The 22,073-nt window shown below is 40.0% G+C and overlaps 2 protein-coding genes across 3 annotated transcripts; one reads left to right on the plus strand and one right to left on the minus strand.

The window, feature by feature from the left end:
• The first annotated feature begins 1,355 nt into the window (after positions 1 to 1,355).
• LOC135614867 (2-oxoglutarate-Fe(II) type oxidoreductase hxnY-like) lies at positions 1,356 to 12,335 on the plus strand. 2 transcript variants are annotated; one of them, XM_065112689.1, is made up of 12 exons: positions 1,356 to 1,570; positions 2,791 to 2,986; positions 5,157 to 5,255; positions 5,771 to 5,822; positions 7,278 to 7,417; positions 7,497 to 7,597; positions 7,696 to 7,754; positions 8,064 to 8,120; positions 8,609 to 8,654; positions 9,378 to 9,457; positions 9,676 to 9,749; positions 12,067 to 12,335. In XM_065112689.1, exons 1-12 carry the CDS (start codon positions 1,475 to 1,477, stop codon positions 12,096 to 12,098), a joined length of 1,032 nt encoding a protein of 343 aa, XP_064968761.1. In that variant the 5' UTR covers positions 1,356 to 1,474; the 3' UTR covers positions 12,099 to 12,335. The 2 variants fall into 2 exon arrangements, with proteins under 2 accessions (XP_064968761.1, XP_064968762.1); XM_065112690.1 differs by having other exon boundaries at positions 1,357 to 1,570; positions 7,278 to 7,399.
• Positions 12,336 to 17,360: 5,025 nt separating this feature from the next.
• On the minus strand, positions 17,361 to 19,663 carry LOC135614868 (protein DETOXIFICATION 52-like). The gene has a single exon (XM_065112691.1). The coding sequence runs from the start codon at positions 19,374 to 19,376 to the stop codon at positions 17,667 to 17,669; it is 1,710 nt and encodes a 569-aa protein (XP_064968763.1). The 5' UTR covers positions 19,377 to 19,663; the 3' UTR covers positions 17,361 to 17,666.
• Between the last annotated feature and the right edge of the window lie 2,410 nt (positions 19,664 to 22,073).

Here is a 22,073-nt window from a genome sequence, read left to right on the forward strand (position 1 = left end):
CTAAAATCATCGTTTATATAGATGTTCTCTCATAAAGAACATTTATTATCACCAACTCATAAGAATTAATTTAAATTTATAACGTTTGAACCATAATGAAGAATATTAATGATATTAAATATATAATAATAATAATTATATTTAGAATGAAAATTAAAAATATTTAAATCATAATAAATGAAGAAATTGATTATAATGAATGATGAACTTAATGAGAACGATTATATTATTATTAAATAAAAATATTTAATAATAATGATTATAAAAAAATTAATAAAAAAATGGGTAGAAAAATTGTACAAATTTTTTTGAGAGGTATTTTAGTATTTTAAATAAAAAAAATAATTATTAAAAAAATAAAAAGAAGAAGTTCCTTTTAAGAAATAACTCAAAAATATAAATATTTTCTTAAAAAATGCGTTCCTCACACGCTCCACTAAATAAAAGAAGGTATGGTCAATAAAATGTGGCAGCGATGATGATGGCGTATGAGTTCAATTTGAACCGTCGTTCCCTCTTAATTAAAGGAAAAAGGAACTTTGATTCCGTGATGCCTTTCTCTCTCCTTTTTGACCCCTTTTCTTCTTTATTGACACGCTGCTTTCACCCTTCCCTGTGAAGGTGCCGATGCGCTTCATCATGATTTGTGCCTTTGTTCATAGATCCCTATCGAGCAAAAGATCACGCGCATACTTCGCATCGTTCCTCTTCCACACAAATACATCGTGCCTTTGTCCATCGACGAGTGCATGGACCGTTGAATCCGGTCAACTTAGGTCCATACTGCGTGCATCACCATCTAACGAATCACACATTACTCTAATCCATGATTTGCTTTTGTAATCGATGGTTGATCGATGCGCATAACCATTCTCATCATTTATTTTGACTTTGATTTAACGATCTCATATCACAATATCAAACGGTCCAAATCTGCTCTCAAGTCACTACGCTCTTAACCCCATAACCCGAATTAATTAAGCTAATTGATACATTCAAAATTAATGTTGTAAATATGTAAGTGATCACGTGAGATATTAAATATGAGTGGATCTGATGTTGTAAGTGTAAAATTTGGTTCAATATTATTTTGTTATACTTCTTGATCTTAGTATTTTAAGTTATTAATCTTTAATAAGTGATTCTAATATATTATAACTAAATCGAAATTTTGGATATTAAATTTATTGGATAATATTTTAAATTATCAATCTTTTTCTAATATATTTATCGTTTCTGTGGAAAAAGACATAAAAGGAGACTTATTACCTCCACACGATTATTCATATTATTATCCTTATTATTACCGAATAGTGTTGAGGTGACTTTTCTGGGCTCATTTTATGTGGGTGCGTGTCGGGGACAGTGATCGACCCTCCGGTCACTATATATTGCAGAGGCTGCGGTCGGAGGGGAGGGCAGAGGGAAGAAGAACAAGAGCGGGGCAGATTTGTCGGAAGAAGCTTCGGGTGAAATGGCGAGTTGTGCACCGGCCTCTCACACCACGTCGCTCGATTGCATCAGTCTTTCGGAGCCTGATATCAACAAATCCGTTACGCTTCTCAAGCAGGTGCGCTTTTGATCCCCTTCCCCACTTCGATTGCCCGTTTCCGCTTGATTGCACCGACTCTCCCCCTGGTTTGGGTTTCGAGTTCGACTAGTTTTAGGGCCCCAATCGGTTCTTGATTCCGTAGTTTTCGATAAAAATGGAATCTTTTGATTCGTCGGATCAGAATTTTCTTCTTTCTTATACCGGCTTGCTTCCAAGATGATTCAATTTTTTCTTCGTTCCTTTCTGATCAAGCATCTTATAATTCTTTTCATTTTGAGTCTTTGTAGTTTATTTGCAGATATTGAAGGCAGTTCTGCCGTTTCTCGATTCATTCGATTCCTTAATATAACTTTCTCCTTTCGATGTGTATCGGTTTTTGTTCCCTCTCTTTAATGGTCTCGATTAAGGTTGTAATGGAGCCAAGTATGGTCGAGGTTGGCGTGAAATAATGGTATGCTGCTTAGATGAATGATCAATTTTGGCTTCTTACGTGTTAGCATGGACCCCAAATTTAGCCTGGCTCAAAATCAAGCCGAACTCGAGTCTGGACACCGTCCCTTGTCTTGATTGATAAACCATCCCTCGCAAGTGAGAAGTTGTTAGGGTTTCAATCCCCATCTTGCGCAAGTCGTGCATTTCTTCACCGTTGTAGTAGATGTTGCCCCTCCACTAACTTTTGTGGGATTAAACTTACTTGAGGGAATCTCGTTCCCTACTTGTGGTCAAAGATTACATGAGTTTGGTTTTCATTTGAAAAATAAAAATATTATTATTCAATTTTTTGATGCAGAATATTTGTGGCAGAACAAAAATTATTTTTCTATTTCAAAGCTCTTTTGTTAAATAATTTGATTAAAATCCTACCCCAATAGTAGGATTTCAGAACTCTTCACGGGGGGGATTTGCCCCCCCCCCCCCCTTGTTTCCCAATCAAATGATAGGAGTCAGAATTGTTCATTCATATTTCAGTTTTGGTGATCAAATTCTGTGAAGTAAATGCGACATTATTGGAACATTTGGCAATAAAATTATTGTTATCATGACATCATTAGCTTTATGATATGATATATAGGAAGATACTGGCGATGAACTCCAACTGTAAATTCATCTATGATTTTTTTTTCGCATGATAAATGTTGTACACCTCTATGTACTTTCCTCTTTTTCCTTTCTCCTTTCCTTCTGATGCTCAAAGGCTAGTTTTCTAATTCTACTCTCCTTTGTTAATTGGTTGTCAGGCATGCCTAGATTCTGGGTTTTTTTATGTCATCGACCATGGAATTAGCCAAGAGTTTATGGATGAAGTTTTTGCCCAAAGCAAGAAATTTTTTGATCTGCCAATAGACGATAAAATGAAGCTGCTTAGAAATGAGAAACATCGAGGTTATACACCTATTCTAGATGAGACTCTGGACCCAGATCATCAGATAAATGGTCGGTGTTTAGTTCTTTTCTCTTTTGCCTCTTGTTCTTAAACATGTTATATTGCCACTGTTCTTTTTTTATGTTAGCTTGTTTAATATCTTAGAGTTAATATCTGCTATCTTTTGAATCAATATTTTGGTAGCCTAATTTTTCAGTTGCTTTTGGATGTATTTTTAAAGGTTGGCATTTGATATCTTGTTTGGTATTTGACTGTTTGGATTAAAGACGATCTTTAGCTATAATTTGGATTGCAAGTTATGTTTGAGTATGCTTTTCAGTAACAATTGAGAGATTGCAAAGTGCTATATTTCATTGTCTAGAATGAGAATTGTTCTAGGAAGTTGTAAGAAAATGATGTTCACTATACTAATGTTTGAAATTGGTTTAATTTCAAATAGATATTTGATTGTTGAAAAACAACATGTTTTAGAATCAAACTGCTTATTTGAACTGGACAAAGTTATTATTGTGTGTGTATGTTGAAATGACAAGGTTAGTAAATAACAAAAATAAAATTAACTAATTGTACATGTATGCTTTTATATCAAATCACATGCATAAATATCACATACATTAATCAGAGACAAGGCCAGAATATAACTTATGCAATTAGAGTACCAGAACATCTTAAATGTCACCTGGCTGTGGATTCAATCCAATGGTTAATAGGCGAAGATCCAAGTTGTTTTTGGAGACTCTTATGCTAGCTAATTTAATATGATGGATTATCTTTCAATTTCTAAGAAACAAACACTTCTTACGAAACTATTCAAATTCTACTATTTGGATACTTCCTGGCCATTTAGTACTGTTAAGGGCAATGTCTCAGATATTCTGTATTATTTTGCCTTGATCATGCTGGAGAGACTTCATACTAGTTTTCTGACCTCTAGGGAATCATCTATTGTTCTTCCTCTCATCAAAGATGATACGAAGTTAATATGTCTCTTCCATCTCTTGAAAATGTTTTTATTCTTCTTGCTATATTTTTAAATTATATAACATATTTATTATCTATGTCTACCTAATGCTATATATCTCTAATATTATTTGCTATCATTTGACTTTAAGACAGTTTGAATTAGTTTTAGATTAACCTAGAAGTTTCCTAATCTGATATTCATCTTTTTATGTACACTACAAATGTTTTCTTGTAAATATACATAAACTACGATATATGGTTTACCTTATCGGTCTGTACCGGTGTACCAACCAACTTTCGGTACGGTACATACCGAGTTGTACTGAGTAATACTGAGCGTACCGACACATGGTATATAGGGGTGTATTAATGTACGCTCCGTACTAGTCCTTTGTTGAACCGGTACATATCGTCCATACTGAGCAGTACACCGGATACAACGAACCTTGATATGATATATGCATTTCAATACTATTTAACAAATCATTATATAGATGGTATACCAATTCATGGCTTTTTCTTCCTTTACCTTATTTTAGATAAAAGCAGACCTATTCCATTTTTATTTTTGAAAACATGTTAGGAAGCTAATTAATTGAACGAAATATTGGCTTAATGTTCATTAAGTTCATCGAAGCGCTTTTGTAGCCACTTGTTGCATTGGTCATAGATCAATCCCTGCCTGTCATGGTCCTGACTACAACCTTTTGTTGTACTTTTTGCTTTGGAATAATCTAAATCAAAATATTTCTGTGTTTTAAGGTTGCATCATTAACATTAAAACTGTGAATAGTGAGACTTTGTGAAAATTGTCTGAAGTTGGCTCAACCATGAACCTATCAAATTTTTAAGGTCACTTGACATCTACCAAAAGGTATTGTTATGGACCTTGTACTTAAAAAATTTTGGTTATTCAGACTGGCAACATAGTAGTTGGGCACTCTGCGGCTTTGCTGTTGTTGTAAACCTGTAGCATAGTAGTGAAAACTTGTAAACTCTTTTTTGGCTAGCCTCTTTGTAATTCAATTAATGATATAAAATAGAATGTAGAATCTGGACTGGAAAATTTAAGTTCAATCAATTAATCAATTAGTTTAACCTTGGTCTTACCGTCTATGGCAATAAGCCCTTAACTGTCTTCACAATCTACAAACATCTTTGCAGTTGAAGTCGGAATTTTAATAAATGTGTCTTCTTAATCTGCTTCATTTTTAATAAGCATATATTTTTTAAAAATCTGTGCTTATTGTTTTCTAGGTGATTATAAGGAGGGATATTATATTGGCGTTGAAGTACATGAAGATGATCCACAAGCAGAAAAACCATTTTATGGACCAAATCTGTGGCCATCTGCAGGTAAATTGCTGGTGTGCTTCCTATCCCCTGGAATTTGATCAGATCATGAAAGTAGAGATTGAAGAAAAAGTTAGACATTACATTTTGACACTGTCATCTTCTAATATTTTATAAAGTTTATAATGACTCTTGTGTATTTGTTTCAAATTTTTTGCTGATACTATCTTTGAATCTTTATAACTTTATTGCTTGGTATGACAAATGAACTAGAAGTTAAGAGAATTCACTGGGCTTGACAAAGCTTTGCCAATCATAAGCTCAGATCTTGTTTAAGTTCCTTTGGCTATTCAAGTATCTGTACAGAAGCCAAATACATGGGGCATTAACATGCTCAGTTTTCCTTATGCCATCTGTAATCTTTTCCTGTTCTACATAGAAGCAACTTAGTCACTTGGCAATTCACTCTTTTGAAGTTATTTTTTATTGACAGAATCAATTTTGAATAGTGACAGTTGCATTCACTAGTTATATTGAATCTGAAATTTTCAATCTGATTTTCTGTTTTCTTTCTGAAGATATTTTACCGAGATGGAGGGAAACCATGGAGCGATATCATAAAGAGGCATTGTAAGTACTAAGTACTTCTGTTCAATCCCACATGATCACAATATCTGAATATCATTCTTCTATGCTTTTTATTATGACATTTTAAATATGTTTCCTATGAAAGAAGAGCCTCAGTATTTCATTCGCAATATCTTAGAATTCAAGACTATGCAAGAGCTTTTACTATACAACATACAGGCAACAGATACTGTTTTCTAGGGACTGTAATAAATCATCACAGCCTTCATGTCTTTCAATTATCATGTTTCATCCAATAAACCATTCTTTAATGTGACACTCTAAGAACATGACAAAACTAGTGATTTTATATTATGCTATGCATTTCATTTATATGTCTCTTGAGTGAATACTAGTGTGTATCCTGTGCATCAAGTTGGTCCTATGTGGTACCGGTATATTGGTGGTATATTGAGCTAAACTACTAATTAAAATGTTTTGAGTCCAAATTATGATGGTGCGTCCATGAAGCCCTTATAATTTAATTCAGATCATTATCCACTTTGGATGAGAGAATAGGCTTGGAGGTGTTACAATCTCCCCTACTTAGCCGAGAATCAAACTCTTACATGGTGTATGTGAAACCTAGCCCAACAGTTGCTTCATGTTGTGGCGTGTTGTCTAACCTTGTCCAGTGTTTATCTTTCTTACTCGAGCCTCTCAACATGCCCAATACTAGGTCGGCTTTGATACTATTTGCCATGAGTTGATTGGTCTAGAATGCTTAAGTACAAGTTAATAGTAGCATGTCCATCAAGCTCTTACAATCCAATTAAGATCTTAACCACTTTCGATTTAGGACTAAAGTTAGGGGTTCTACAGAAGTATGCACAACATACCTACACTCTAATTCTTTCTCTCCTTTCTCTGCCTTTGTAGTTAGTTGCTACTTGAATTGCATTTTATGCGTAGGCTATTAGATCGATTTGAACCTGGATCAGTTCAATACTTGAACCAGTTCGATATGACTTGAACTGGCTTGACACAGCTGCAGTTGAATTAACCATAAGTTTGAGGAAAAGGATAAAAACACTTGGAACATGCAGGCTCATTGGCTGCTGACTGGTTGTGCAGACCGCAAACTGATCCATGTTTGGTGCATTGTTTACTGACTGGTATGGATGAGATCTCATGTGATTTTAAATCATTATTTCCAACTCGTGAGAGTATGTGCGTGAGGTTGATGCCTTTGGTTTTACATGTGCACGGTGGTCCATCACCTAGATTTGACTACAGTATTGCATTTTTGCTCTCTTTTCTTCTTGTAAAAACACTGAAACAGCAACTTGCTAGAAGTGCAGTTGCTGTTCATGAGTTTTTTCTTCTTGAAATTGGTATGCAGGTATAGTTGAAGCTCAAAAATTTACTGAAAATGATACTTTAAATATGAACATTGTGCTTTTAGTTGTGAAGTGAACATGCTATCCTTGTTATCTTGACCTATTCCTTCACTTTTAGGAGAGTCGCCAGAGCAGTTGCTAGAATTATAGCACTTGCACTTGACTTGGATGCCGGCTTCTTCGATAAGCCAGAAATGCTTGGAGAGGCTATTGCAACGTTGCGACTCCTACACTATGAAGGTGCAAACCAATTTACAGGTCATACCTTAGAGTCTTATTGTTATGAAGTTTATCGTGATGCATGCATGCCATGATGAATATCTTTTATAATTATCAGGTAAAATTTCAAATCCTGATAAAGGTGTATTTGGAGCTGGAGCACATTCTGATTATGGTTTGATCACTCTGCTGGCAACGGATGATGTAGCAGGGCTACAAGTGAGTTCAAAGCTTGACACTATAGATTGATTAATCCTCTTGTTTAATCTCAGTTTACCATCATTGAGGTGGATATTCATTTTTCAATTATGATGCAGATATGCAAGGATAGAGATGCTAAACCTCAAGTATGGGAATATGTGGCACCAGTGAAGGGGTTAGTTTTCATCAATTTGCTTTTAATATGCAAGGATAGAGATGCTATACCTTAAGTATAGGTTTTCTTATGGCAACTCATTACAACATATGGTTTCGCTTTAATATATGTTTAGTGTTTATCACCATATCTAGTTACTTTGAGTTATATGTCAATTCATGCAACTGAAAATATTTTTCAGTTACCTTGTTTGTTTTTGAACCATATATACTGTAAGGTTGTAGTGAATGTTCTGTTTGTCTTTCACATCACAGTCTTGATTTAGTGGAAAGAGAGACATAATTCCAACACTGTTTGTGCTTTCTTCAGAGGCTTCATAGTTAATCTTGGTGACATGCTGGAACGTTGGAGTAATTGCATTTTCAGGTATTCCTATATCTTATCAAGAAGCATAATGTACCAGTATGGAATCACTTGCATTTACATAATGTGGTTGGTAACTAATTTAAAACAGGTTATCTTGATTGTCTGCGACCAGAAAATTGTTCTTATCCTTGACCTTTGTGAATTGAAGCCTTAACTAATGTCATATGTTGCTTGTAAAATAAATACCCTCATTTCTACCTATTACTTTTCCTTTTTTTAGGACCTCAATAATATTGCAATTGTTGTTACTGCTTGTTGTTCTTGTTCTATTATATTGTTTGTCTTTCTTGTTATTGTTGTCTTCCTTTTATAGAGGCCTTGTAGATCTGTATTGTGGATTGGAAAAGGAGACTCAAGTATTTGTTGCAAAATCGAGTAAATTTTGCTTTTGTCCATGTCATATCGAGGAAATTGTGCATTGATGTCTTGACTAGTCAAGAACCAGTCTCTCCATTGAAAGCAACATTAATTTTTTTGCTTGGATGTAGGTCCACGATCCACAGAGTGGTTCTGGATGGAAGAGAGCGCTATTCCGTAAGTTGTATTGTTCTTACATATTACAGTATGAACATCGGCTGTAGGGTTGCAACTTCTTATCTTCAATGCTAGATAATCTACCTTCCTCATTAATTGTTAGCCTTAGCAAACAATTGTTATAGGAGAATGTGATATGTCAAAAAATTATGTCATAAAATATAGAAAATTGCCTTAGCAAAGATATAAAATTGTTAGCCTGTGGTTTCATCCCAAATGCATGGTATAGGAGAATGTGATATGTCAAAAAATTATATTTATGCAAATCAAGATATTAAGTGGCATCAAGTTGTTCCGCATTAACCTATATTTATTGTCTGCTATCACACATTTAACATAATAATGTCTTCTTTCGTTGTGCACAAGTTGTATCAAGTTTGATCAATGCAAACTTTTATCCCAATTGTGGTATCTATATTTTTTAGAGTAAATTGACACTCTTGTCCTCCACCTTTTCATTCATTCAGTTGTCTCAAGTTTTACATGAACTTAGTCCCAACTTTATGTAGATCCAACCAAAACATGGCAAGAACCGTCACATTCTTAGGTGGCTATAATACTGGTTTATCATTGATGGCAAGTGCCGTTCTTAGGTCATGTTGGATTTATCATTTTGGCTCTAACAGATATGATTAGGATCTTGGACTTAATTGAATTGAGCATTGAATTCTGAACTTGCACTGAATTTGGACACTGCTAAATTGTGTCTATATATTTGATCAGATTGCTTACTTTGTGGAGCCAAGCCATGAGTGTCTGGTTGAGTGTTTGCCAACTTGCAAGTCCGAGACAAATCCGCCAAAGTAAGTTCTATGCTAGTATTACATGAATTAGAGTATCATTTGACTGCAGTAACAGATCAAGATTTTGTGGATCTAAATCACAATAGAGAGTTTAAAACAACTCCGCCAACTGCCATGTCATGTTCCTTGTGCTCGTTCTTTGACCTTAGAGAAAGCATCCTTATGGACCTTAATTACCTTTAAATCGCATGGTTTTACTGATTTGCTCTCTCAATCAGGTTCCCTGCAGTGACTTGTTCAGCATACCTGCTCCAAAGATACAAAGACACGCATGCCGACCTCAGCACTTATGGTAAACATCCATCTTAAAGGAATAATCTGAGTTTATTTGCAATAACGTCATAATTCATCCTTCTCACTTGAATTCTCTCCATGTCAGTTCTTTGTAACTATTTCTATTGTCATACGAATGGTAGTCTCTGTTTATTATCTAATTTTACTGTTGAGCTTCGTAGAACCTTGATCTATCAGAGTTGCCTGCATGGCACATATTTAAGTATCATGATCCAATGTGGCTGATCAACAAGAAATATAGTCGACAGCTTTGAGACATTTTTATGTCAGACCATTCGATGTCGAACATATACTGGCTGAAATCTGCTTATGCTGACTTTTCTTTTTACGTACATCGCCGATCAAGGAGGCATAATGTTTTAAGCTGGTAGTTTAGGTCCTTAACTGACATGGGCCGGGCCATGTATTTGTGTGTATATATATGGGGGCCTAATTAAACATAAAGCCTCTTCTTCCATAGGCTACCAACTGGAGATATGTGCTTATGTTTGGAAGCATTGGGGGCGGACTGAGCTGTGGTTTATGCGGGCCCAACAAAATAAATCTGCGGATAATTTGTTGGTCTAACTGAAGCCATTGCACGGCCCGTTTGTACCCCGCTTCGGTGAACCCATGCCAACCTATGGAACTTGGGGACCAAGGTGTATGTTAGATTGTCGCTGTGGTGACAGCAAGCAGTGACACGGCCAACACATGCGCCAAAAACTTTAGGAGTCGCTCGCAAGGACGAGGCTGCTCTGGAGGCACCTCACCTGCATCGCCTTCCGCTACAATTAGCGGCGCCATCTGCGTCATCGTCGCCCGACGCCCTCGACGTGTGATTCCTTGTCTCTTGTGCGCCTCGACCATGTGGTAGAACAGTGACGACGGGCGCGCGTGGCTGATGCGGTCGGCGGACATGCTCGCCCTGAGGAGGAGCGACTCCTCCGGTCGCTCCTGGAACTCGCTCGACCAGATTCCCTCGCTTTGTGTGTCGTTGTCGCTTGCCGAAAGCTTTACACCCCTAACACATGCCGCGCACAGCCAATGACCTGAAACCCAATGGGAAAGCGCCCTTAATTTGTGGAGGCAACTCCAACTTATCGCCATGAGATGGGTGGTCCTGTCCTCCTGTGGCTTGTGAACCAAGTTTACCGAGTACACCATGGACCATCAGGATCTCTCCCAAAGGGATGGATATAATGGACCTCCAGCTATCTAAAGTTGCAAAAGTAGGTTTGATTAACTCTTAGTGGCTCGCCAAGTCATACTGTAAAAGGGGTTTAGCCTCCCATCTTTGGAGTCAACAGAACTGGGCCTCTCGACTCACTATCACTGTTGTTATAATTGTTTTGGGCCAGGCCATCGCAAAGGGCCGTCTCAAAGATACAGCCTGTTTGTTGTATTACGAGACGAGAACCACGAAGCATCCACTAGTAGTGCTCTGGTCCAAAGCCACTCACTACCTTTCGATCGGAACTGATGGGTATATATATATATATATATACACACACACACGCAATGCAGACAACCTTCAGAACGTCTTATCTTGTCGTTGCTTCCTTAACTCACACGCCAAACTTTGAGGTCACCTTCGGATATCACTCTCTCGAGCATCACAGTTTGATGCTGTTGTACTGGTTCACTTTCGGCTCGCCAGTCCCTCTCCTGGGCGGGCGTCGTGCAACGCCATGTCGCACCCGATTCGGAATGGGTTTGTTGGTCACATTGGAGAACATATCATCAGCCTCGTGCAGGCATTCCAACAAGCAACCTGAATGCTACTTTTCGAGCTTGTCACATCAGTCAAGTGACAAAAATGGCGTAGGTTTTCTCCTCCAATTAATATAGATCAGGAAGAACCGGCTACGGGGAAGACAGCAGGGAAACGACTCACCTGGCCTGTGGGCCAAGACCAGGTAAATGTAGATGAGGACTCCACAGTCCTCGTCTACATTAACTTACAGCAACAAGATACAAATCTGTCCTCACATGTGGTACAGATTTGAAGTAGAGCAGCAAAACTTGGTATTTGGCTTTAGTCATGTCGAGACATGATGAGGATTTGGTACTTTTGCTCTCGAACATGCAACCAAACCCATGCATGCATTGGCAGTGGCCTGGCCCCCCGTAAGTCAACCTAGGAGGAAGCAGCCGTCATGCATGGAGGGAGGAGCTCTCAGTACATGAGCTCGATGAGAGGACATGAGAGCACATTACCATGTGTGGGGGAGACATGGTTTTACCAATTCGAGCAAACATACACCATGATTTCTCCTCTTTTATTGCTGCCCACTTTAACCATACTTTGTGTTGTTCCATCTCTTTCGTTGCAGACTTGGTGAACAGTTCAAAGGCTGTGGCTTGACCGAGGCCAAAGTAGGGGACAAAACTCGGACCAATCAAAAGCACCATGAAGAGCGACCGTACAAAGACAACAAGCAAGTGCATTAAGGTACCTGCATGTGAGATGCATTAATGGTCGAGGAGGGATGGTGCATGTAAATAATTATCATAAATAATTATTTATGATAAGATTATTTAATCTCATATTAGTTGAATATTATGAGAATTAATGATTCATAAGTTTATTGGATCTTTCTTACTCTTATTTTTTTGAAAGTTATGAGTTTCGAAAGGATAAAATCACATCGATCGTCTAAAATAAATAATTCCTCGTAAATCTACAATCACATTAAGATCGATCGATTAAATAATTTTTTATATAAAAGGAGGGCTTGAGGCCTAAGACCTTAGCCCTTAACAAAATCATTCGTGCTAATCTCGACCCTTTTGATCCCTTTATAATATAAAAAAGTTGAGAAATAATCAACTAAAATAAAGATGATGATGAGTATTTCGTACGCAATGATCATTCATGTGTTAAGAGAATACTTAGTGAAGAAAACTAAGTTAAATAAGCTTCTCAAAAGCTCAGAATACGGTGTCATCTACCTCAGTCTAATTGTCAGGACCAAATGCACCTCACCTCAGTCCACCGGTACAAATGTGACCTACCACAAGAGAAATGGTCAGACGATTCCTTGTTGTTATGCTACGTAATGGTGCTTCTTCTTCTTCTTCTTCTCGTGTCAAAGAAGATGACAAGGACCACAGTGGGCAGGAACAGGTAAGCTAGCTGAGCTCCATGGGTGTGTCATTTCCCTGTTCTCGTCCAGTGGTATGTGACTTGGCACTGACATGCTCTTTCGAGGGTTGAATTGGATGGACATGGCACCTGTGCACACCAACTCTTACAGGTGCATGTATTTGCCACGTGACAGTGCTGGTGGGGTCTTAAAATTATGCCACCATCAAGATTTAGGTGTGTCGCTTGTTGCACGGGAACCACTGGCCTCGTGATTCACCAACATGCTCTGATATTGTCGGGATTTTAATTGGGTGATTATAAATTCCTAAAACTTAAGTTGGGAGTAAAATATCTAATGTATTAAATATAAGATATTAAGCAATATAAAAATATCTATTATTAATATGTTGAGTTGAGTCATCTAATGCTTATAAATAGCGATCGTGAGTGTTAAAAAAATACAAATAATGAGTTCCAATGCACGAAAGAAATTAATTATAAAAACTAATAAAAATAGATCAACTTTTCATTGATAAATTTGAGATAACATCGATTTAAGATCATGCGATCCTTTTCTTTCATATCCTATGAGATTTTTAACTGTATAAATAGTACATTGAAAGATATTTTTTTCTTTCAATTTGTTTTATCGGATCAATTGCTTAAAGATGTATAGATCATATCGCATCTATAAACTAAAGCTTCAAAAATATGATGACATATGTTTTCTTAAAAATTTGAGTGGTTAGTAAAACCCTCGATATATAACTAATTTCAGTAATTAATAACTAATGAAAATCCATCGAATCAAAAGAGTAATGGATAATAATTTATCAAATTTATATTTTGTGTTGAAAAAAATAAAAATATTTTCTTTTCTAATCGTTCACTGGGTAGGTTCAATGAATTAGATTATCCATCAATTCTTCAATCTTAGGGACCCATTATGGATGCCATGTCATTATCATCAAGGGGCAAGTGGAAGCTCTTTCTCTCTCTTCTTTCTCTTTCATCTTTTTTTATTCAATAAGGGTAAAAATAGAAAAAGCAATTTATCAGCTCTAAAAATGGCATGACAAGAATTAGAATCCACTACGTAGATACGACACATAATCATCATCGATACATCATTGCCATATGATTAATACATTATTTTCATCAAATCAACACCTATGAGCTCAATAGCATAGTCAACGAGTATATTGATTTGATTTGACCATAAATGCTGATAAGAAAATTAATAAGTTTTGATTTGGCCATGCAATGCAATGCTGATAAGAAAATTGACTCGATAAGTTATTACTCTATAATCCTTAGGATACATAATTACATAATTTATTGACGACTGAATTATTAGATAATATAATTTAAATTTAAATTAGAATAAGGTTAGATAAGAGTCCCAAGTTGTTCTCAAGTCGCAACAAATTTTTATTGGGATGATCTCACCCAAATCACAGCAATCCAAAAAACCAAAGAGAGGGAGAGAGAGAAAGATTGCCAAAGAAGTAACGTTCTTGCTACCCTCGTTGCCTAGAGGAGGAGGTGCTGCTCAATCGATAAGGGTTATGTGAATAATTTTTGTTTGTTTTTCTTCTCTCCTAAGTTTTGATTTCTTTCAATTTTTTTTTTCTCCTAACATGGTATTAAAGCCTGATTAGATCCTCCTAGGTAGAGAAAATTGACCTGTTAGAAAGAAAAATAGCACTATAGAGAGAGAAAATTGATTATAGTATGTACTTCACAACAGAATAATATTGTAAAAAGGAAGAATAAAACAATAAGGAACCAAGTTTAAAAGTACATTCAATACCAAATTATTGCTTAAGAATTTTTTTTGGATATTTTTGGGTTGAGAATTGAAAGACTTACAAATTTAATATCTAATAAGGAACAATTTGGTCGTCGATCATTGATGCGGCTCATAAGCTTATGAGAGTAGGCTTACGAGGAATTAGTATGATTTTTTTCTTTCGTAACATGTGAACTTCAAAAGGTAATTTTGAGAGTAAAAGAGACATGATGAACTCATAAGTACTTGGTTCTCATACTCCTCGATCAATGTGAGACTAAATAGTCTTATCATCATCTATGATTATACTAAAAAAATTTAAAAATACCTAGGATGGATGAAAGATTACACTGTTAATCTCTATGATTTTGGAGACCAAAAATATCTCAATTCACTTTACCTTTTTATATATAGTGATCCAGTCACTTAGATGTAACTTGATGGAAAGTAATCAAAAGCATTGCAAGAGGATATAAATTAGTTGATTTACCTCCAAAGCAAAAATCTATTAGTGTAAAATAGATCTATAGAATAAAATTAAGACAAGATGACATTTTTGAATAATACGTTAGTTGTAAAAAGCTACAAAAATAAGAAATAGATTGATTATAATGAGATGTTTACGTCAATCAATGGGTAGATAAGAAACAATGAGGTTGGTAGTTTCTCTTAGGGTTCAAAATAATTGGTCAACTTATCAATTAGATATTAAATAAGTTTTTTTACATGATGAGTTAAAGAAGAATTTTATGTTAATCAACCTCTTGAATTCATAATTAAAATATTTAAAATATAAGGTATATAGATTAAAAAAAGATATTATTTAGTTTAAAGGAAGTACTATATTGAGCATATTTTGCGACACATGAATATGAAAAATGTAACTATCAACATACCTTATTTGCTTATATGAAAAGGTAAGGAGAAATATTATCAACATACCTTATGTGAACGATATTATTTATCCTAGTAATGATTTTGATATGATTCATGAGTTTCAATCTTTTATGAAAAAAAATTAATATGATTGACTCAGACTCGAGTTTGATGAAATATTATCTTGGAATTAAAATAGAGCAACAAGATGTAAATTTTTTTATTTTCTAGAAAAGTCTCAGTTCAAACAGGTTTGAAACTCAATTATTCTAAGAAAATTGATAGTACTTTTTTTATAGATATATATAATAGAGAATCTTATGTACTTGATTGCAACCATACTAGATATTATATATGGAGAATCCAACACAAGTTCATCTCCATGCAACAAATTTAAATCCTACATTATTTAAATGGAACTCATGATGTTGATAATTTTTCATAATAGATTTTTTTTTTATTTGATTGGATTTACTGATAGTGATGTTATATTTTTCTTCTAAAGATCTAGAATAATTTTATGATCATATAAAAAAACAGTCCATTGTGGCAACATCAACTATTTGATTTAGAAATATACATTATAAAAGCAGCAACAACATATGCATCCCAAGCTATTTGATTTAGAAATATAGTAGAAGACAAAATTTTTTGTGATCATTTTTCAATTTTGAAACTGTTTATTAGAGACCCAATCAATCATATAATCAATCCCTTTCTTCTTTCAATTTTTTTTCTTCTCCCAACATGAATGACTATTCTCAATATTATTATCATCTATCGTACTAAAAAAATTAGCAATATGTTGTTCTCAACAACACTAACACACAATGCAGCTAAATGCTCTTTTTATTTTCTGACAATAGTTTTCTTTGTGAGTTGAATCTTCACCTTTTTCGATATCTCAACACGAAATGAACTCGAAAGTGAAACTCCGAAGTAAAAGAATTATTGGACTGCATCGAAGGTCACAAAGGAGGGGGGGAGGGGGAAGACGAAGGCAGTCCTAACTGCTCCCATCACTGTTCTTGTCCCTTGCCAGGCCGAAAGCAGCCATCCCCTTCCATAAATAGACGTGCGAGCTTCTTCTTCCCTCCCGTAGTACACAAGCAGCAACCCACACCTTTGTGCCCCATTCAATGTCCTCGCACCCCCTCCCCTGCATCCACCACATCAGTACAACCCGTCTCCTGGCACCAGACACGGGACCTCCTGTTCCCTCCTACCCCGTTGTTGTTGTTCTTGTTGTTGTTCTTCACTCGCTCCTTCTCAGCGTGCAACCAGAACGCTCACGGTTGCTGCTGTAGCATCTGGTAAAAAGGCCCGTGCATGCACGCTTCCAGTTCCTAACCACTGCATCAACAACATTTATGATCAAATGAGAGTATCATCATGGCTGCCGCTAACATTCATTCACCTACCAAAGTGGAGAAGACAAGAGTACATGTTCCTGAGTTGCTATTGGCCCGGCCAACTGAACCTTTGCTTCTCCAACACTCCAATGGCAAACAGTCGATGGTGCTCCTCCAACAACAGCCTCGTTTGCCTGGACCATCCCGCCCCGTAATCCCTCGTTACTTACCTACATAATTGAGGCTCACGTTACTCTCAGCGGAGAAGAAGGGCTTCTTTTTCCTGCACTCACTACTCTCCCTTCTACCTTCTAGAATGCCTGCCATTTAGGGCAAACCAGTAGCTCAACTGTCTTTGAAATATCTTAATACATCACCACCTCAATCTACTCACGGGATATACATGGATGGATCTCGAGATGTCATGCAAAAGTGCCGTGCCATGTAATGAATGGTGTTGCACTTTGCTACCACACGTAATAAGAGGACATTGAGGATTACTACACTCTCTTTTCATCATGCAATAAGCTGCATTGTTCATAATGACAGGAAAGCTAAGAACATGATATTATACATATATCTCACCCACATTATCCCCAGACCAAATCAAATCAAATTTAATAGTACAAAGTCCATTGAATAAAAATCATGACAAAACTTCTCGTTGAGATATATATATATATATAAAAGAAGATATCCGGGAAAAAAAAGGATCTGTTCTTCTCTTCGATTTCTGAAGTTAGAGCTTTAGATGCTTGAATCCATCAGTTTGTCTCCGCACACTGCATTGCAATTACCGACTAATATTACCATTCACGATCAGTATCACCTTTCGACATCACACACCTTAATCGAAACCAGAGGCTCGTAGCAGCAGATCACGCCTTTGGAGCCCTCCTTCTCCACCAGCTTCGCCGCTTCCTCTTCCCCTTCAACCTTCGCCACCGTCACGGCCGCCGACTCGGACGGCGGCAGGCCGGTGCACGTCAGCACCTGAGCCCGCCGGGCCTGCGCCTCCCAGTCGGTAGTCCCCACCGCGTGCAGCATGAGTCCCGCGCAGCAGACTTGGGCCGCGAGAAGGCCCATCCAGAGCCCGACGAAGCCCAACCCGAGCCAGAAGCCAAGGCCGACTGCGACGGGCGTCCCGACGAGGTAGAACGCTCCGAGGTTGACGTGGGCTGCGCGGGCGGGCCTCGCGCTGCCGCGGAGCACGCCGCAGCCCACGGTCTGCGGGCAGTTGCCGAGCTCGCACAGGCCGACGACTGGCAGCGCCGCCGCTGTCATCCGCAGGATCTCGCTGTCGTGGGTGAACATCCGTCCCCAGCGCTCCCTCACGCCAGCGGCGAATACCATGGCGGCGAGGCCCATAACGGCGGCCAGGAGAACGGAGACGGCAGCCGAAACCCGGGCCCGAGACGGACGGTTGGCGCCAAGCTCGTTGCCGACGCGCGTGGAGACGCCGATGCCGAGCGACGAGGGGAAGACGTAGACGAGGGCGGTTGTCTGGATGAGGACGCCCATGGAGGCGACGGCGGGCCTGGGGTCCGGTAGGAGGCCGCAGAGGAGGATCATGAGCTCATACCACCACCATTCGAGGCAGACGGAGGCGCAACTGGGGGCGGCCAGGCGAGCGAGTGGGCCCCACCCACCGAGGCACTCTGCGGTGGGCCCGCGGGGCACGTGGGGAAGGAGGCAGAGGAGGAGGGCGAGGTTGGAGGCCGCGGCAGCAGCAGCAACGCCAGGCGCGCCAAGGTGGAGGCGGATGACGAGGAGGTAGTTGGCAGGGAGATGGAGGGCGGCGGCGAAGGCGGCGGCTGCGGTGAGCGGCCGCGTGACGCCCTGGGAGCGGAGGTAGATCCGGATGGGGTGGATGAGGGAGAAGGAGAGGAGGTCCGGGAGGGAGAAAAGGAGGAAGGTCTGGGCGAGGGCGGTGATGTCGGGGTCCTGGCCGAGGAAGAGGAGGATTCTGGACATGTAAAGCCAGAGCAGAGCGATAGGCAGGGAGGAACAGAGGAGGAAGAGTACGGTGCGGTAAAGGGTTAGCGAGAGGAGGCGGGGCTGGTTAGCGCCGAAGGCCTGGGAGCAGAGGGGCTCCATGCCGAGGGACAGCCCTGAAAGCACGGAGTAGCCGGTGATGTTGGCGAAGGCGATGGCGAGCGAGCCGGCGGCAAGGGGGAGGTCGCCGAGGGAACCGAGGAAGAGCATGGAGAGGACGGAGCGTGAGTAGAGGAGCAGCGCCGTCAGCGCAATGGGGAAGGAGAGGCGGAAGAGGGAGCCGGCCTCCTTCAACGTCTCCGACGGCGATGGCAAGCGAAGCAGCAACTGCTGGTTCGGGGAGGCGGGAGCGGCGATGGACGGCTTTTGTGCTGGCTGAGATGCAAATGACTTCAAAGCCTGGGCTTTATCACCAAGCCCAGATGCTTTGGGGAGTGGAAGGAGCGTGAGATAGATATGGCCGGGAGATAGCAAGGGGTTCTTGTCGTCGGGGGACGCCATGGGGGCGGAGGCGGCGGTCGTGGTGTTCGTGTTGCACATGGCGTGGGCGACAGCTACCGGAATTCCCAAGCCTCCGATGGGGTTTCTACTTCTTCTTCTTTACGCTTGTAGCTTTGACAAGCTCAACTTGCGGCCGTCTCTCATGGAATGGGAGGGTAAGGAAGGTAAGGAAGAAGAGAAGAGAGTTCTGTCGTTAGGGAAACGAAGGCAAGAGGAGGAGTTGGAGGGTTGTTGTCTATCTCAGTTGCTGTGCTGCTCTGCTCTGTTTCGTGAGAGTGCGGACGGGAGGAGGGGGCGGAGGGGGGAGGGGGGTTGGGGTCGGCTCATTGCTTGCGTTTCCAGTATGGGTGTATTAATAGAGCTGGCGGGGACTGAGGGAGGGGTCAATTCTCGGGATTAAATTAGCCGTTTCCATCTTTCTCTTTCCCTTGCTCCTTTAATACCCCCCCACTCCCCAACTTTGCCAAGCTTCTTCTTCCACACATAGCTTCCTTCTCCAGGAAACAGATACACACACACGCTGCAGATAATTTCACGAGAGAGGATCCTTTCAATCCGACTCCACTTGGGAAGTCCAGTATTATTAGCATTATGTTTCTTCTTCTCCATACTGCATGAACTCTGCGTGCATCAGATAGACAAGATCAACACCAAGAGGAGCGAGCAGCAGGCTCCAGACCGAACTGAGAGAGTTGCAGGCCCAAATTAGACCGACCAAGCCTGCTCGCTAGTGCAAACAGGGTGAGCCACATGCCCCATCGTATATGGTTCATGTTGGCCATCAATCTGACAACCTGCAAGCCAAGAAGGTAGCCATAAATTTTTGGGCCATCAATCTGACACGGCTCAATCAGTGTCCATTTACTTGACAAAGGACAGGGAGACAACTGTTACCTATTTTGCCCGAATAGTTTCCTTTCCTGTTCCCACCCCGTTTACACCGGCATTCAATCCAGCCCAAACTGACGCAATAAATCTCTTATTTTTCTCGTCTCACCAAAAAGGAACGGCGCACGTTAATTCCGCAGTTACCCAACCAATGTCAACCTGGCGCGACGACTGCTCCCTGCGCTGCGCCCTTCCGTGGCGAACTTACCATCTCGGATGCCTTCTCCACGCATCCGTATCGTGGGGCTGAGGCTCATCCTACCCCCTCCTTCTCCTTCCTCCTCCTCTTCGTTAGCCTTCCTACCATTAACACCAATGCTTTGTTTCTTAAAGTCGGAAAACCACATGCATCCAACTCTCAAAAAGGAGGTCACTGTCATCCTTCACATGTCTCTACAAAGCCAAAGATCCATCGAGATATACAATAGATCTTTACACGATCACGTAATCTACATGTCACGGGATAGGTATTATTCTTCTGATATGTATCACACATAATATGGCGATGCAACTTTCAACGGGATTACTCGTTAGAGTCCACTATTTGGGAAATCGAAGGCATATATATCGTGTCAGAGGGAGGGAGAGAGAGATGGCATGTGCGTACGGATGCCGCGACGATCCCATTAGCCTGCTCTATGACTGTGTGACAACAGTGATAGTAATAACAATAATGATGTTGTTATTACTATGGAACAAAGTACAGCCCAAAAGGTCGAACTGAGTGGGGAAGGAGAGGAGTGTGCGTAGAGTATGATGAAGCTTTCCCTTCGTTTCTTTAAGATTTCTCCTCCTCCTTCTTCTTCTTCTTCTTCTTCTTCTTCTTCTTCTTCTTCTTCCTTTCTGACCGGAATTTCTTTTTCGATACGGAGGAAGGTTGGAGTCGTTTCCGTGGGTGGTGGTGCACGCGTACGGTGGCACGCTCGAGCTTGTACTTGGGCTGTGTCAGCCACAGCCTGGGCGAACCGTGCTGCGGTGGGCCTCCATCGCCTGTTTCCTGGACTTCGTATTCATTAAACGCCTCGCCTGCCCTCCCTGTGACCGGCGATCATGACTGGCGGGTCCCCCCGGGAGGAGACGTCACGGCTTCCAATCGCGGTGCCGGGTAGGCCTCGCGCGGGACGCCGTGGATGCAAGGAACATTTTGCTGCAAGCTCGCAGAACGAACGCTGCGGCAAGTGATCGCCGGAGGCAGCTCGAAGCTCCAGCTGCGTACATAACACAGCAGTATCAATAGAGGTGAGGACGCTATAGCAAGAGATGTCTCAACAGTGTCTTGATTCTTCAACATTCAATCAAGAACAAGAAAGAGAGAAGAAGAAGAAGTACAGCCATTGAAGTTTCTGACAATTTAAATTCCCTTTTTCTTAGGCAATCTCCTACGGTGACCAACATGCAAAGAATGTTCACTGCTTAATCGTCTACGATATCATGCAGAGACATAGCACGTGTAAGCTGTTTCATGTGCACGGATCACAATCAAGTGGTGGGAATCAAAATCGATCACCATTTATAGAGAGTATAGTATATACCATCTGCATCCATGGCGCTCTGTTCTACGTACGTCTTTGGAAAGATCACACAATAGCTCAAACAAGTCTTTCCAAATAATGTGAGAGCATACGGTAGAGAAGTCATGTCACACGTAGTTAACTATGCATTGCGTGATTTAGGCAGTGTAGGGTTGGCAGACATGTCCGCCAGAAGCAAACGGCTCTCACTCCCTCTCAATAGTTTACTCGTAAACATGAGATTATATTGATCTACGTACTTTAATGGGCAGCAGTTGGTGAATACAAATCCAACGGTCCACAAACATGATGTCGTCCGATATCTTAGACACCACAA

The sequence above is a fragment of the Musa acuminata genome, chromosome BXJ2-6 (genome assembly GCF_036884655.1).
Source record: "Musa acuminata AAA Group cultivar baxijiao chromosome BXJ2-6, Cavendish_Baxijiao_AAA, whole genome shotgun sequence".
Classification (NCBI taxonomy): Eukaryota; Viridiplantae; Streptophyta; class Magnoliopsida; order Zingiberales; family Musaceae; genus Musa; species Musa acuminata.